At 43.9% G+C, this 19,134-nt stretch overlaps 1 protein-coding gene across 4 annotated transcripts in view; it reads left to right on the top strand.

The window, feature by feature from the left end:
• grh (grainy head) overlaps window positions 1-19,134 on the top strand; it is a 79,596-nt gene that overhangs the window by 38,829 nt on the left and 21,633 nt on the right. For all 4 annotated transcript variants that reach the window (XM_066735624.1, XM_066735635.1, XM_066735645.1 and 1 more), the window contains one exon: window positions 17,433-17,915. In XM_066735624.1, coding sequence (XP_066591721.1) covers window positions 17,433-17,915 — 483 coding nt within the window. The remainder of the gene's footprint in view (window positions 1-17,432; window positions 17,916-19,134) is intronic.

The raw sequence follows: 19,134 nt of genomic DNA on the forward strand, positions 1-19,134 counted from the left end.
CGACGTGACTCGAATCGTCGAGCGAGCGAGTCTCGTGTTTCTCGGCAATAGCATCCCGATCACTCGGGGGATGAGGATGCAGCATATATATATATATATATAGCTATATGCTGTTTCTCTTATTGCAGGTTCGTGCGTTATTATTATTATTATTTTCGGGCTTGCGCGTGCGTGGACGTTTCGAGATGTTTATAGCTACCTGAGTGAGTAGCTGCTATGCTATACATATATATATAGATATATATATATAGAGAGAGAGAAGAGTTTTGCCAGGATTCGCTGTGTCAACGACGATGACCCCTCGATTGTCCGATGCAAAGTCCAGCCGTGTGCTGTAAAACCGAATGGGGTCCGAATTTCCCATGGGCTAGGCCTAATTATGTCCATGGGACACTCGTTCCATTATTGTAGTGGCATTGAGCATTTGCTAGTTACCCTTTTATGCTAAGTGAGAGCGAGCCAGAATGACCCTCAGGATGGGTGACCGTTCCTCCTCGCGTCGCTAAATCGCCCGGGCCGGACACTCTTCCCGGTCGTGGCCACTACGACCCACAGAGACCCACACGTACCAACACTCACCCTGTCGCACTTACCTTCCCGAATCATTCCCAGACTGTCTTCTTCTTCATCCTCTAGCTCACAATTTTTACCAAGAATTTTTTCAAATTTTATTCATTTGTATCCGCTGCACCCATGGAAAATTTTGTTTTTCAACTTTGAACAGTTTTCTATAGTCTACGTTGAAAAATTCTGTAGGTTTGCGGCAGGTCGATTGGGTAATATTTGGATTGCGCTTTAATAAGGGGGAAGCCTCTGTATTCCATGCAGGTAAACGTCCGTTGGAGCGTTCGTCCCGTGTATAAGAAGCAATAATTCTCGAATCTCTGTTACCGCGGAAGAACAACGCTATATATATATATATAGTTATTCGAAGAAACTTGACGTATACTCGTGATAAAAACACATGGATTTGGAGTTTTTCACTTGCAACGCGTTACGACGATTCGAACGTGTTTATGGGGAATAGATGGGTTGCCGGTCGAATAAGTCGATGGATCGATCGATCCGATAATAAGATCGTTAAAGATCGTTCGTGCGAGACACCGACATCTCACACGGTCCTGCGATCTGATGCTTGGCGACGCTTCTATCCGGGCGACATTGGAATCGCGACTCTTATCGACTTTTTTCATCGCCCTTTCGTCAAGGCGGACGGCAAGAAAATTGTAATTAGCTCGCCTGCCAGGAACGTCCTCCTTTTTACCCCCCTCGAAATATTCTCCCGTTCCACTCGATGATCTAATAATACAAACATCCAATTATCCCATTTGACGCATCGAACGCTAATCGCTGATGGACGGGCAAAACGCGAATAAAAACAAAAAATAAGAGACAAATACACAGACACAATTAATTCGAGCAAATCGAACAATTAATTTTCGTGCGGGATAAACCTTCGCCGTATATACTTTATTATCACTGTAATATAGCTGCTGGTTTATATCAGTTACACCGCCGACACGCTGGAATAATATTGTAATCGAATTATGTTGAAAGCGCGCAAGGGAATATATATACCTACATAATAATAATAATATAGGTATAACAAGACAAAGAAAGGTTCGGGCAAAAGAAATGAATGTGGAAGAATAAGCCCGCCTGCTTGGTTAGAAAATTAGAACGATTATTATCGGGCGTGTACGCGTTTCCGATATGCAAATTAACGTGTCGCGTTTGTGACTCGTGAGTAAATTGGACGGCGTATATCCGCCTCTCCTTTCTTCCTCTATTTTCTCGCTCCACCTTTTTCGCTCGTCCATCGTGAGACAGTCGCCAATTTGATTTGCACTAATAACTAGATCGTTAGCCCCTCGGGAGAGTCAAGCGGCGTCCTAGCATGTGGCTCTTCTTGTCGCGCTGCCACAATGCCAACAATGCTAGCCTATTTCCTCTCAATGGAGAAAAGGGCCAATGACTCTCGATAAAAGAACTCCCGTTGCGCTTTGTTCCATATTTTTCTCTTCTACATATATATATATATATGTATATGTACTCGTCTCCCACAAATTATATGCAACATTATCAAATTTCTTACATGTCTATATATATATATATATATATATAACATAATGTGGTACACGCAGTCATGAGAAAGAAAATTTAATTTCACTGTTTAGGCTCCTGTTGCTTCGAACGTTTGATCATCCATGGGCAGTGCGTACAAGAAACTAAGTGTTAGTAACTCTTTATTCCAGTCAATATTTCAACAACTTTTGTTAAAAGTATTTTTGCTAGCTTTACATCCTCCAAAATACATACTGCGATATATTTGTACAGCTCTCGATATTGGAAATTGCGAAGATTATTACATATACTGTTCGCGTACATATCATGTAACAATAAGTGTTTATTATTATATAAATTTTGTAAATTGCATTTCGCGTCAGAAATCGTGAATATTAGCGGTTGGTTAGCAGCACGATAGGTTGGATGGATGCATCAATCGGCGGTAAAGTAACGAGAGTACATCGATAATAATTTGCCAGCATAATTACCGGAGATAAACGTTCGAGTCTCGCGTGGAAACGATCGGTCCATAGAATTAATTCGTTTGAAAACATCGCACAAAACATCATCAATCTTGTTTCCTCTCAATAAGGAGAAATAAATTGATCTCCTCGTCAGGAATAAACATATCTTCCGAGTGATTTTTGCAAATGTTATACAGCAAAGATTTGGTATTATTATTATAGCAGCACCATAGGATAAATCATAGGTTTGGCCAGCTCGACGTTATTATCATTTTGCTATCGAACAGACTTTTCGTCGCTGGCTTTCCTAGAAATGGATGTGTGCAGTGTGCTGCAGCTAGGGATGAGAGGAAAAGGAAGAGAGAGAAAAGGAATCGAGACGAGACACTCGTATATATAGATATACGATGATGAATTACGCGTAGAATCGAGCTAATGGAAGGTCGCCATAGGGAGATTAGTTAACGGGCCGTGGATGTGTATTCGGGATCATAATGCTTCGCTGAGTTCCAACTGGTTCTGAAGGCTGCCGAGGTTAGCCGAAGACTCGAAAAGTCCCGAGACCTAATATCGAGCGTGGAATCCAGAGTACGCGCGAGTCACCCGGCAAATATTCGGTAACCCGTTCTGTGTGTGTGATCCTTAACAAATAATACCCTGTGTGTATATATTTCTCTACATCGTAATACTTAAACTGTCTGTCCCTCTCTCTCTCTCTCTCTCTCTCTCTCTGCACTCCCTTCAATGTTTATTAATTAATACAACACACACTCTGCTCTCTCTTGCTTGTCTAATTGATTCAATATTTAATATCGATCGATCAAACTCCTGCAGCAATAGTGCCAATTATAATGATTTAAAATATTCGCAAACTAGTCGACACTCTCCAAACTTAGATCATCAATCTTGTATGAAATCAGCTCGAAGCATTCGTTTCGAATAAGCTTCAAGCGTATATATACGTTGAATGCTAATTTTTTCATTTTTAAGAGAGAAGTAATTTATGTTGTGAACACTGCAATATTGAGAAACTGATACAACGAAAACCTCTATATTAGTCATGCACGATAAGTGTATATATCGCTTAGTTCCGAGTTGGAGTGCAACCCTGTCAATAGTGCCACGTAATTACACGAGAAGAGTCATTGAAATGAAAATCTATCCTAGAAATATATTTGTTTTACGAGATTCGAACCGTTGGATAAGCACGACTGATATTCCAAGAGTATGTCAAGAGTGGGGATAATAAGGTTCGAGATGCAAAAAATTGAATTAGCATTATTCGGAGCGGTATCACATTGAAAGAATTCACTGTATCGAGTGATTATCATTATTGACGAACGAGAATGTGCGTATAGAACATATGGTATACAAGTTAGGGTATTATCGATCGTGGAGGGGGAATAACGTGGAACGAATTGACCCAATCAATCGTACACAGAACTGCGGAACGTTTCAATCCGACAGTTGGAAAATCGGAGCGGAGAAAATGTGAAGGAAAATATCTGTGAAATAGTTATATAGAAAAGTCGACAAAGGTTGGTGGTGATTAACTTGGTGAAAAAATGTAGACGTAATGCGGCGATAGGATAAAATGCCCTTATCGTTTACCGACACTTTCAACGCGAACGAGGAAACGCTCGCAGGTGTTCCCTGCACGAGAAAATTATTCTTGCTTGTCGCATAAAATTAAGGTAAAAGTGCAAAGCTGCGAGGATGGTTTGATCGATCGTTGGAATTAGATAATTAGGGAAGCGTCCGATTTTCTGTATTTATTGTATTATACTATATATATATATATATATATATATATATATATACTCTCTCTCTCTCTTTCTCTCTCGCCACGCTCAAAGCGCGAGTATATTGACGAGAAAACTACCGATAAATTGGTAAACGCTGGATAAGAGGAATACATGTATATATATATATATATATATATATATATATATACGTGTGTGTGTGTGTGTAAAAAGGGAGAGAAAAGTGGGAAAAACGACTTTTGAGCAAAGGAAATTTATAGATACGGCTTTATAATAAACTTGGCAGAGGCTGAAAATATCGATATATAGCTCTGAGAAAAAGTTGGTTTCGGATAATCGAGCAGCGAGAAATTTAGATGGATAATATCGTAATTTAAATGTCGTAATCTCGCTTCAGCAGGAAGATAGGCCAAGCTCGTTTTCGCGTATCCAGCTGCCATCGGCTTAAATTAATTCGCTAAATAATTGGCATTGCGTAATTAATTAAATTACAGCGAAAGCGTAATACGCGCTGGGACGAGCGTGAAAAACGCGAAGAGTTCAACGCGGTTCATCCATCATATAGCTGCCCGTAGCAGCCAACCCAACCTGCAACTCCGCGGAATTATTGCGTAAATCGACGAAACTGTACGAGTTTTGCCGCGCGCGCGCGGATTAGACACGCGTCTCTGCGTATAAACTTTATAAAAAGCAGATTATGGAGATGTCGAGGAAGCGGCGCTTGATAATTGCGATCGCCGATTGAACTTTCTTCTTCTCCGTCGAAAAGTGCGCGATGATTCCTGTCAAGCTTTTCCTTATGTAATTTAACCTCGTTGGAGAAAAATCGGCGCACTTTCAAACCCGGCGTAAATGAAACCATTAAGCCGATGTATTCGGAGACGCGTAAAGATTAATATATTGACCGGTAAATTTCATCGGCGCGCTAAACGGGCTAATAATTATTGACTCGACCATAATTAACGAGCTGGGCAAAGCCTCTCTTCCACTATATATATATATATATATATATATATAAATATAAGAGCGTCGATGTTAACGGACGTTCTCCTCTCCTCTGATTGGCCGATACACGCGGGCGCGCGCGAATGCACGCTCGATCGCTCAGAAATCCATCGGTTTACCTCATTATCCGGCTGCGCGCGAGGCGCGAGATAACTGAAACGAGCGGACCGACCGATCGAGAAATTCCACTGCCAAGTCTCGCGCGACCAATTTATTTTTCTATACTCCATTATTAATTACTCAACTTAGCCCGGTAGCTTGTCTCTCGCTTTGCCCGTTTTTCCGCATTAATTATGCTTTACCGCGATATCCCTTTTCCCTCTGCCACTGCGATCTGCAAAAACTCCGCGTTATCTACGTACAATCCCACCAATAAGCTGCACAATAATAAATAATGTGGACAGCAAAGTGTCCCGTGCACGCGCGTTACGCGAAAACTCGTTTCCTTTCGAAAACAATTATCCATCCGATTATATTGATATTACAAGCGGGTGCGCGCGGAACGAGATGAGAGAGCCGAATATCGCTCGAGAGTGGGGTAAGAGGGGTGGTATAACCACACACACGCACGTATACGTGCGCAAGTGGGATTTTTCGTCGCGGTCCTTTCACGCGTAGAGTTTCATTAAGATAGCGTCAGTCTCGTTGTGGTATTAAATGCGAAACGTTGAAAACTCGTATCGTGTTTCCAGAAACGCAATCTTATTCGTCCTTCTGGCGAAATCCGCGTCCTTGGAGGTTGGCCGGACACGCAAGGGCGTTTATTAGTCGAGATCTGTTCGCGGGTTCTCGCGTGTCCCAGCAGCCTGCCTGCCAGCACGAATGATAGACGGATAAACAGATTCGAGCATTGTACGTAGCTGCACACTCTGGTGTATATATATAGTTATGTACATATACACGTGCATTTCGTATATACGTATAGGTATATATATTCACGAGCGAGAACTGGTCACACGCGTGTCGCTATCGTTAGAACGCTGCCTGGCCGGATTGGTGTGCGTCAGCTGAGTTCCTATAATGGGTATGCAAGTAGCGAAGCAGGTTCCATTCATTCATGTTCGGAGCGCACCAGTGGCCTACCATTTACAATTTCCCATTTACCATCTTCCTCTTCTTCTTCTTCTTCTTCTTCTTCTTTTCTTCCTCCTTCTCCTTCTCTTCTTTACAGCTCGCGTGCGCGTGCCATACGTCCAACTTGCTCCATTCCTTCTATCCTATATATATATATATATATATAGAAAAATACCCCTATCAGAAATATCCAAAAATATAACTCTGACCAATATAAACTCTACACTCTCGAAACTCAATTATCCAACGAAGAAATGCAGTCGGCCATTTATCATCGCTACCTCGTTTCTTTGCGATAATAAAAATCCTCGAGTGTTTTATTATGTGCAATCATGGAATATGTATATATATGTGTGTGTGTGTGTGTGTGTAAACGCCTTGAAAGAGAGAAGAGAGAGAGAGAGAGATTGGTTCTCTCGAGTCATATGCTATATAATACATACATGTGTGTACATATAGAGTCGACCTGGAGAAGAACTCAGATTGAAAGCAGAGATCCATTAGTCACGAGCGTTGCAGGAAAAACCAAACGTCCAGTCTCATATTCGAGCAACCCAGCTACGAAATAATAACGATGATAATAATTGATTGAAAAGGCTAGAAATGTAACGCGGCGCATCGCTATATTCGCGGGATGAAAATATTGCGTTATCTCTAAAAGCGATCGGTATGTAAAGACTAAAGACAGTCATCGGTATCTTCCCGAGTACAAGATCTCAGGATTCGATATTTTCCCTGCAGCACTCGCGTGCATTCGTCATCTCGACAGAAGGATGCGAGACCGATATATATATAAGTTTCCGTGGGCAGCCGATTCAGACTTGGAAATTGCGCTTCCACTTGACAAATAATGCCTATGACCGCGGACGAGAAAAATTAATCGCTTACACGGACCGTATATATTCGGATACCTCATCGGAACACGCGTCAAACTTTCGATACTCGCAACGAGCGAGCGTCTCCGCGTTCAATTACAATATTTATATGTATACTGCAGAGTTGCGAGTCGCGATGTCCCGATAAAAATAAACGACGCTGATAGAGACGTAGTGGCGCGAATACGAGACAAAGATATAACCATCGATGCAGCTCCTATATATATATATATATATATATATATATATATGTATAAATTGAGTCATTCAACCTTTCGCATTTTCCAAATAAAGACCCATAAGCGAGCTTCCAACGAGATTTTCACGTGGATCGATGGCTCGAGCGATCGCGGCGCAGGATAAACCTCGTTGGGAGCCTCTGATCCATCGCGCGATCAACGATCGACCGTTTGTTCAAACTCGAGCTGCGATCCAACTTGCGCTGTGTGCGACAGCGCGAGAAAAAGATGCCTGCTTCGCTACAATCCAAATAGCAAGCGTACGCGAGCCTTGAGCTATCTGCACGTAGGCGTAAGGTAAATAAAAAGTTCTAGTCCGTTCACGTAGCTTACGAGACGGAGACTTTTCTACTTAATCATGGATTCCTCCGGCAGTCTTATCGAACCATTACCACGTTTGTTGATTTTTCAAGTTGACTGCACGTCGTCGCGCGACATTAAGTTTCGCGGGAGAAAAAAAATTAACAAGCACCAAGATAAAAGAGATCCTCGAAAGAGGCAAAGTGCTCATCGGCCACTCTACGCACTCGTATATATGTGTGTGTGTGTGTGTGTCTGTATAGGTAAGACGCGAGGCGACGCCTCTCATTCGCAATACTGTGCAACGCGGACACAATACGCTGTATAGTACTACCACTACTACGCTCTACACTCTTAATATCTATATACCTACAGTGCGTGGCTACGCGAGATGGTGGGGTGAGGTTGGGTTATGGAAGAGAGACCAAACGAGCAAAGTCACGGATCGAATCACTCTCTCGGCAGCGTGTAGCTCTATGCTACTCTATTCACCTTTTTTCCACCTCTAACGACTACTCGCTGCACTTTTCTTACGCCCAACCTTTCCTCTTCTTACGGCTCAACTAGCCAGTTCATTGATTTAATTAAACAGAAACGCGAGGAGCTCCACGAGAGTATCACCGCTCTATTTCGTTCTTTCTTCCGTGCAAACGCTCGTAGGATACATTGTGTGGTATATTTATATATGCCCTTTTGCCTTTGACGATACATTTCCAATTCAACAATTTTCAGCCTCGCCATTACTCCTTGCATTTGCGTCATCCGTGTATTTTAAGCTGTCCACTCATTGGCCAGTTATTTATACATTCTTCTTTTTACGAGATTCTCCGAGCTGGCGGGATCCTCTTGAAAGATATGCAAAGAGTTCAGTGATCTCGAGAGTCTGCGCCTTTGCAAGGAGACGGGAGAGAATGAGGGGGGGGGGGGGTGGTCCCTGGAGTCCTGGGGCAGAAATTTGCTAATTGGACCGTGCGTCCGGCTAATTATTGGAAGGGTCGAAACTTGGCAGGCGCCCAAAAAGCGGCAGAATTTCTCGCCAGCACGGAGAAATCACGTACGAAGCACGAGGCACAACAATGAGAGACAATGGGACCTATCGTCGTTTCTACCGAGCTTTTAGTTGGCATAGAAGTTCAGGGAGGTGTGAAAGAGGATATAATAATATAGAGTTACTCGGAGGCTGGGGAATATTTCATATCGACTCATCCCATCCTGCTGGATATGCTCCTCTCATTTGCTTCTCTATGTCTATTCTTCCTTTCTCCCCCTTTCTTTTCCATACTCCCTCTCTCTCTCTCTCTCTCTCTCTCTCTCTTGTCCCTTGTTTCACTCTCTCACTCTCTCTATTATATACGTATATACAGTATATACTACATTCATTCTTCCTTTCTTCGATTTTCTTTTTTCTCCCCCCCCCCCCCCCCCTCTCCCCTTCGCATTCATCGATTCTCTATTTTGCCCATTGCTTTTTTTTCCTTCCATTGTTTTCCAACTAACCCTACATATATATATATATATATATATATATATATGCACGGCCCTTCATTTATTCCCCTCTCCAGTCATCATCCCTTTTCCAGCCTCTTACTCGGTCCAGCACCTTCGATTTTCAATCTCGCTCCACGGGGGTCTTCATCGACGAGACCCACCATGCATTATTTCGCGCACGCTCTTGCACGAGCTGAAAGTCAAAACGGTACCAAAGGGTGCATCGTGGCTAGAGAGAAACTTGAGAAGAGAGAACCATAATAACACGAGATCCCACCTCGCGAATGACTTTGTTTTCTTCATTATAAACGTACGCAAAAAGCATCCGCGTGGAGACGTTTAAAGAAAATACAAATTCATTCCCACTGTCTCCTAATATATATTATCATTTATCACCCTGCGGCACGTAGATTCCGTAATTTACAATGTAACTTCCATAGTAAATTTCCCTGACGACACCAGAGGCCAAAAGGTGAAAAAATCACTGTTATAACTGCATTATTACCATAGAGAAAACCTAACGTTTCCGCAGTAATTTGATAATAGATTCCGTCATTTTACGTAATAGAGTATTAATTCTCAAGAATATACAAGCGTTGATTGGAGATTCTCTGTTGAAGAAGCCAAGCAGCTAACTGTATTACGTCAGACGATAAGGACTCAATTCGTAAGTGATCGAACGACGTTATTTGGTTCGGTTGGTCTCGTTGAATGCCGAATGCGAATCAGCAGCAGCAACTCTGTATCGTTGCAGGAAAGTTAGCGGGACGATATTCAGGTTTCGCAGCTCGTTATCCGCGTTATCATTTTTCTGCCTGATATAGGCAAATGCTAATTGTTGGCGTCCTGGCGAGTAATTTTAAAGCGATGTAGGAAGTTCCGGGCACCGCTTATCCTATCGTCGGTCACGCTGGGGCAGCCACGGCTCGACAACCCCCGGATAGATTGTGCGCGCGCATGGAAAGATACCGTCCAACCGAGGGAGACAGATATATACGAGCTACGGTCAAAGCTGAGATAACGCGTCTACGCGCCTCCTCCGCGCATTGCCTAATCCGATATACTGTGCCGAGCCCGAAAAACTTCCAAGATCCATAATCGGAGCGTTCGCCTTCGCAACCGTGCGGACCAATTGCGTTCCTTCGACCGACATACACACGCGATATATATATACTATAATACCTTTCCCCTTTCTAACACTCTAAAATTGCGCAGGCATGAAAAATCAACAATGGACTTTATCCATTTCTATATAACGAGACTATCAGCCGTTTCGTGTGATATATATATATATATATATATACCTTGCATCGACTCCATTTCTCGACACGTCGATATTGGATCGACAAATTTCTGTATGGTCGAGGCGAGGAAAATTCTGTCGGGTTATATACCTATATACACCGAACGCGCTTGGAAGGATCGAATCTGCATACTCGCAGCAGCAGAACACTTACCGTGGGAGAATAACCTGTTGGATAGAGCGCTTTATTGGTGAAAAAATGAAGAGCAAATAAGAGCCCTGGTGAAATTTGACGGTTCGATCCATCAAAGTCATCGAGGTTTACCCTTGGATCCCGAGTCTCTCCCTCGGTGAGCAGCTTCCCGTCGTCATATTTTCGCAAGCGTGTCCAACGTCCTCGACGAATATATTAAAACATTAAGAGTCCCGAGAGCGAGAGAGAGAGAGAGAGAGAGGAGCTAGCGTCTGCGAGAGATTCGAACGCCGGCAAGCGCAATGTCGCACACAGTCGAGTGGTGTATATCTATATATATATATATATATATATATATATATAGGTAGAGCGCCTCCGCGCGCGCGCGCACAGTGCCCACGTTATCCGTTGTGGCGCGGCCAGGACACTTTGTCTTTTCTATTTTCGTGCCTGGGTGGTGCTCGGTTGCCGCCGGAAGTGGCCGGTTACTCGCTCAGATAGACACACGAGAGCGGAGGAATAATAATTACGGTGCTCGGTCGTTGTTCGCGACAAAACGACCATTGCGAAGCGAGAATTCTCGCTGTCGTGCTGCTGGCTCGCTCAGCTGCGGGACTGAGAAAACGCCCGGCTCCCTTTGCTTCCTCCGAAAATAAAAGCCCAAGACGAGAAAAGGAAGCTTTTTCTAGGAACATCGCGAGTAGAATACATCGATTTAGGGAAATAACTATTAACCCGTACTCTCAACAAATTGCATACCGATTGAGCGAGACGAACGATCGCGTTATAGCGTAATATATAATTGCACGCGTGGACGTTTTCTCTGCGAGACTCGAGAACAAGAGTTTTATATATATATATATATATATATATATATGGACTTTTGAGAATCGCGTGTGCCGATCCGTGTTCTTGAAACTCGTCCGTACACACAGCGGCGAACATTAGTATTTTCCTCGCGAAGCAAATGGATCACGAACCAGCCTGGTGTTCCTAGAGTCAAGTATCTTACGAACTCGTATAATGCTCTACAGAGCTAGCTAGGTTCACGGAAATGGAGAATTTTATATTTTCGAAGGACGAACGTCCTTCCGAGAATTATTGTCCCCGCGAGGCAATGCTAGGTAAACTATATATATATATAGTGATTTTAGAAATCCACTCTGTCGGATGGACAATACACATACACTTATATATACAGGGGAATATTTTCGAGAGAATTTTGTCCTAGTTCGGGATGTTTTTGGACAATTGGTATGTAAGAGGAAACATCGGCTGCCGAGTTAAGTGGATGCCGCTGTAGGAACGTGCAGAGGCGGCTTTATTGAAATGCTTACGAGGGAGCAAGAGGGTGGATTCACGGGTCGCGTGGACAAAACTCTCGTGGAATATTAAGCGTCCCTCGCAGGAGCTTTGCGCGAGCACCACCTACCTGCGGCTCTCGCCTTTCGACAGCTATATATATATATATATATATATATATATATATATGTATGAACACTCGTGTCGCACCGATATTAATGTCACACCGATTCCAGTGCAATACTACTTTGCACAACGCCCTTAATTCCCTGACAATGACTACGGCCACCAGCGAACACCAAAGGATCTCGTGCACAATATTGCGCCGTCGATCCGATTGTCGCCGAGCCCCCGTGATCCATAGATCCTCCTCCGCGAATTTCCATCCAAGAGCTCCACCATTGTTGCCTCTATTGCTCAAACAACCGGCTACTCTAGTCCATTATGTATAAGATTAAATCGGTTATAAGGCAAGTAGCAAATGAATAACGGATTATCGCGACTTTTATTAGAAGGGAATCGTTGAAAATTTGCCGCCTCGTCGTTGTTTATGTACGCGACCGCGAGTACGCTGCACTTTTCCCTGTCGTAACGAGCCTCCGTCCGGCGCTCCTATGTACCGGAGGATGGATTTTTAATGGAGACACATAATACGCGAGATTGATGCACGAGACGTTACGTACTGCCAGCTCCATGAGAACACGTGCTAAGAATCTTTTAACGTCTCACGTCGATTCTCGATCGTGGCTGTGATAGTTGCGTCAAATATTTTTATTATCTTGTATTTTTTTATAGAATTGAAATATTTGCCACCCTGTGTTCTATGAACGTGTTATAAGGATCTTTTAACGTCTGACATTGATTCTCGATCATGGCTGATCGTTGCGTCAAACATTTTCATCTCTTATTTTTGTATAGAATTGAAATATTTGCCATGCACCCCGTGTTCTATTATCGTTGTTATTTCTCCCTCATCAGTTTTCATGGAACCGTTTTTCTCTTTAAAACTTATTTGAAGAATAATTCTTCATGGAACACCGTGGCGAGCGACCATTCCTTTCGGAAATTTGCATCGGTTATACACCTCACAGTTATATACCTGCAACTAGAAGCACCCTTCTTACGTGTACGCGTGTATTCGTGTACGTATTCTCGTGCCCGTGCACTGTCATCCTGCGATGATAGATCGAATCATGTGCCTGCACACGATCGAGGGATTATACCTTCGAGAACTCGGCACGATCTATTTTTTGTTTTGTAAACTATACTCGTGCAAAAAAAAAACACCTGCGTCCAACGTTTCTCCTCGATTTTCCGCAATCTCTTCGGATTAGCAATCCATGTGTACATATATATAGTATACAGAGGGCGATATCAGAGAGAAAAAATGGTGTGGACAGCACCCGCGCCCCTACCTACGGAAAAGCATATGGAAAATCGTGGGGCTGGCGAGGGAACACAATGTAGAAGAAGAGGACAGGGTTATACCTATATACAGTGGTGCAAGGGACGAAAATCAAAGAAGCATGCGAGAACCGGATGCGCAGGTGAAGTCTGCGAATAGGGGTTGTTTGGAATTTGCATATGTATCCACGAGGAGCTGTTGCGTAATATTCTCCAAAGTCTAGCTTCCGAGCTGTTTGGGAAAAGAGTGAAAGAGACGGGGGTTAGAAATATAAGGGACTGAAGAGGCGCGGCGAGGAAACTAAAGAAGGAGAGTTCGGAGGAAAAAGAGATATATAGTTGTGTGCTTTGCTTATATATATATACGTATACCTGGCTAGCTCTCCATCTCTCTCCTTCCTCTTGTATACATATATATGTAGTACAACATATAGGTGAGTCTGGTACACCGGTCACGTACCGAGAGGCGCACGCAACTTGCCCGGTACGTGCTCGCATTACTCCAAAATTCGTTTGTCGAAGCACGAGTTCTTCGATACCCAGGAGATGTTGGCTCGATCCTCTCGGCACACGTGAGACATTTTTCTCCATAAGTCGAGCGGAGGTCCATCGCTGCCACTGCTTTTTTTCGTCGCTAACCCTGCCCATATCTTGCCCATCCACCGCACTCCGAATCCGCGTGGAATGAAGGACGAAAAAGCTGCTGCGATCACCCTTCTATTTCTTTTCACCCCCCCCCTCCCCCCCTCTCATTCCTCGAGCATCGCTTGCACTAATATGGACAACCGCCTCGCTCCCTCTCCATAACGCTGCAGTGTGACATTACACGTGAGGTGCTTCGCATTGCGATGTACTTCTCCCAGCGCAAAAAATTCTAATCTCATAAACCATACCCACCTCGCTTATCCTCGCTAATTATCAGCTTTTATCCACGTCCGTTTCGTCGGAAAAATGTCAAAAAGCCTGGGGAATCGAACACGAGCGTTTATCGCTAAACGTGTCGTGTTTTCCTCGTAGGACGACTCGTCTTAGGAATAGCGTGAATTGCAGTGGAGCGATGGACTTTTTTCTTCGACTCTGTAGCTGCCACTTTGTTTTTGATGGTATATCTGGTATTATATTCCGCTTCGAACTTTGTCTCTCTCTCTCTCTCTCTCTCTCTCATCGGCTCTGCCTCGATCGATGTTTATTTCTTCGCGGCATCAATCCACTTTTAGCCAGCGAATCCTCCATTAATCACAAAGGTATTCGCTAAATTTCCATGAAATTTCTATAATTCTCTGAAAACTGCCTTTCAGACATTGTTGCTATTTCATTTATCACGAAACGTCTGCCTTAATGCCGGGGAATAAATTTACTTGTGGAGACCTAGGCGAAAGCAAACTTGTGTATAGCTGTTGGAATGCGTGTATATGTTTATATGAAACAGCTTAACGCACTGAAGTATTTTCAGATATACGCCATCTTTTACCTATCATTTTGACACGTCTGTATTTCAATTATTTATCCAACCTTATAGTCGCGATCTTTTAATCGATAAACGTGCGAATATTTATTCTTGCAAAAAATTACAAGTTTTTCTTCTTTTTGCTCCACTGACTATTAATTGGAGAATGGGAAATTTCATTGAATACGTCTATAGAGCAGTACAGACAGAGGCATGCAGGCACAATAATCTAGAGCTGTGTTTACACAAGTCTGGGGCTAGGAAATTCTCGCCTTAGCGATCACGAAGAAATTCATTGTCTCGCTGCATAGGTAATATACAGATATATATATATATATATATATATATATATATAGAGAGAGAGAGAGAGAGAGAGGAAGATCTAGTAGTGAGATAAGCAAGCGGTGGTTGCACCAGATTGGCTCACCACCTTGCAGTTCGCTCGATCTCTTCGGAATCTCTCTGGTTCATGCCTGTGCAAACAGAATGGGAGGAAAATATTTGCACAGGATAGCTCGGGTCCTCATTATCGGGGGGTACCAGAGGGGCAACGGTTGTCCAGGTGCAGAGGAGCCTCTAGAGGTGGGGGGTTAGTCATCGTAAGTAGAGACTAACTGAGCCTAAAAGAGAGATAGAAAGTGGGGAGGGGGGGGGGGGCAGCAGAAGGAAGGAGATTGATTCGACATGCATAAATTAGAGAGGATGAGGCTTTATTCCATACGCGACCGGGATTGGGATTGGAATTGGGATCCGCGTAGAGTATAAATTGATGACTGTAGGCAAAAGGCAAAGGGTTTATAATAATTAATCTTCGTGATTGTGACTCTCTATATAGCGATAGGTACGCGGTGCGAGCCACCTTGCTCGTTCCTTCTCCTCGCATATCAAGTATATATATGTGTATACATACAGGTATACCTACATCCAAGCATCTGCCTTCAAAGTTGAGGAGAGCTTTGAGAGACTGCTACTCAGCTTTATCATTGAGGGAAGCAGAAATAATGCGCTACTCGAACGCCTACGATCCATCGGCATATAGCAATACACTATATATATATATATATATGTATATATATATATATATGTAGAAGCATCGACAAAGGATCGGTGATTTTCAATGGAACAAATGTAATGAGGCTTCTTAACAAGAATTCAGTATAGATAGAGCGCGATGATGTGCGATATAATTGGCTATGATCACTGGGAGAAGCACGTGAGAAAAAAAATTCAAATCGTCGATGCCTCGGCTGCGTTTCTCGATGTCCGTCCGATCTTATCTGGCCGCGCGCCGAGCATGAAGTTAAATCATCGAGCGAACACGCATCGATATTAGTTGGTAGCTGGTATCGTTCCACGGTGAGCACGCAGATGTGTAATTATTATAAAATAAGATTCTCCTCCTTGCGTACCGCTGCGAACTTCGTTCTGCCAACTTTTGTTTGCACAACTCGTTAACTTTATTTCCATAGTTTCTATATATTAAATAATATAGGAGAAATTTAGCATATATATATAGCAATAATATTAATTCGGTTTGTGGCAAATTGGCTGCACTAGCAAGAGAGATCGTAACGACGACAGTCGTATTTTAACAGAGTATTTAGGGAGAGAAGCCTCGCAGGGTTTCAGCGACGTTTCTTCGTGGCTGATCGAGAGACGCTGGAGAACCGCTTGGAAATACCTGATGAATCTTTGGGGACGAATAAGAGAATCCCGCAATAAGCGCGTGTATATGAAGAAGAGGAGGAACGGTGACAAATATCCGGGCACGAATGGTACTCGGAGGAAAAGCTCGCGTAAGCTTAATTCACAGTCGTATACGTGTATATATAGCGCGACGTATGGGAGCGATAAATTACGAAGGAGCACTGTGCGAAAGCCCGACCGTCGCGTCGTGGTGGCCATTGCTAAATTGAGGAATCATCCTGGCCGCTTATGCGCCGCGATTATCGTTAATTGATAAATTCGATGGCTCGAGGTGTAATTTATCGGCTTGCCGGCGCAGCAGCCGGTTATTTCTAACAGTTATTCCACGAGTGTGCCGCGTGTGTGCCTCTAGCCGTGACCTTCGAAAAAGACCGAGCGCGCGGCGCGCGAGGCTCGCTCAACCTTCCCCTCGCGCCAATATTATTGCACAACCGAATTCCCCCTCCAACCTGCACCCCGCTGCACACACAGAAATTCCCCTCTTTTTATCCCATCGCATCAAAATAAATCTGCCCCACGATGCGTTTCTCCCGCGTATAAGCGCGGAATACTTTATTAACGATTAAATTTGAAATGTTTATACCTGTTTATATATACATATATGATTTTCTTGGTAAAAGGCGCGATCGATGCAATCATTTCTAACTTTATAATCGCGCGTGTGCGATGTGGTCTTTGTTGTTTGATAAAAGAGAGAGAGAGAGAGAGAGAGAGAGAGAGAGAGAGAGAAAATGGGGGAAAGGAGGAGGGGGGGTGGCAAGTTTATTGGACATATAAATCGCGTTATTTATGGGCTTGATAATAATAGCAAGAGTCAAAGGCTCGGTTAATAAGCGCTGGTGTTTATTGATTTGTTAACAGACGACGTAGCCGTGCAGGGGAGGAGGACACGAACGGAGGGACGGTGGTAGTGAGCGGAGGCGGCGGCGGCGGCGGCGGCGAGGAGTCCGCGGATCAGCAACAGGCGCAGCAACAGAGCTACGTGGGGGGCCAGCAGCAACAACGTGATCCAGGGGAGGAGGAGGAGGAGTTGGGAGCGGAGGAGGCGGCGGCGCAGTCCCTGCAAAGCGGCGCCGAGGGCACCGACCCTGCCGAGGTCCACAAGAGGGTTGCCGCCGTTCAGGTACAGGTGCAGGGTATGGAGGGCGATTGGCGTGCCTACTGCGAGCATCCGCTCTCCGTCGCAACCGCTGCCATGCTAAACCTTCAGCAGCAGCACCAGGTCACGACGGTCGCCGGTCACGGGGACGACCCGGCTGCCTCCTACGTCTACGAGTACTACAAGCTCCCCGAAAAATCCACCGCTGACGTCAAACTCCCACCCACTCACGAGCTATGGTCCACGTAAGTTTTTTTCTTCAATTTTCCTACTCTAACGTCCACTCGACTCGACAAAAAATCACTCATCCTCGCATTCGCCAAGTTTTTCATCCATCCTTTTTTTTGTCTTTTTTTTCGTCAATTTTCTACGAAAAACTTTATTTCATAAATCGACGGCTGTAAGGATGAGTAAATCTTGCCGGATCGTAAAGTGAGATTTGCTCGTGACAGTTATTGCGTAAAGAGCTCGCGGTCCCCGGCAACTGCACGATAAAAAAGCATACGAGCATTTGGAATGCTTAACGACCGCGCGTGTATGGAGAAATTTTCTAAATTTCGATCGCTCCATTTGACGATGAGACGCTGCGCGATTCGGTGCAGGAGACTTTATTTATTTTAGGTTTTTTCTCTCAACCTCTATCTTATCTGCCGCTACGTCAGCAGGAAGAGCTCAATTATCGAGCGATACGATTGAAAAATATCGCATTAGCATATGTAATTATATTTTTTAGTTAGCTTTGTATAAATAGCGCGCGGATTATCTCGATGAGACTATCGCGATTCGATTGGCTGACAGATGAAATAATGCACATATAGTTCTTAATGATGAAAATTAGCATACCAATCGCAATAAGGCATATTACAGCAGCGAACAGCGATAATGCTACGAGGAACGATACGTACGGTTTCATCCCTAGCTATTATATATATAGTTATTGCGAGGCACGAAATCCTAAGGGTATAATAATCTCTCTCCCTCTTTCTACGACATCAAGCTGCAGTACCCATACATATATATATATATATATATATGTATATAGATTCACGTGCGTTACAATATATAATTCAAAGATATTTGCTGGAATATCGCGGACTAAAAGCTAAACTCACGGCTTCTTTATGCAGTCGCTGTTTACGGGCGCACTTAATTTAGAAGCGGGATCGCGTCGTAAAGGGGCCGGTTGGTGCTCGGTAGGACTCGATTAACGCGAATCCCTGCAGGATAGCACGGGATAGGCGATGTTCCGAACGGGCGCAACCGCGCCAAAGAATTCCCCGGTGCCTCGATTAGCACTCGGCGCTCCGTGTAATAGCGTAATCGCGTGCTCCGTGAATTATGACCGTAAATCCGCAGCTAGAAATCGGTAATGGAGCAAACTCGCGGCTTCCTCGCTCGATCCACGCGACTAGGCTCCCTCTACCACCACCTCAACACGCTGTATTGAGACGTTCTCCGGCAAGC

The sequence above is a fragment of the Prorops nasuta genome, unplaced genomic scaffold (genome assembly GCF_024137725.1).
Source record: "Prorops nasuta isolate Cenicafe-Biocafe unplaced genomic scaffold, Cenicafe_Pnas_1.2 PNAS00002, whole genome shotgun sequence".
Taxonomy (NCBI): domain Eukaryota; kingdom Metazoa; phylum Arthropoda; class Insecta; order Hymenoptera; family Bethylidae; genus Prorops; species Prorops nasuta.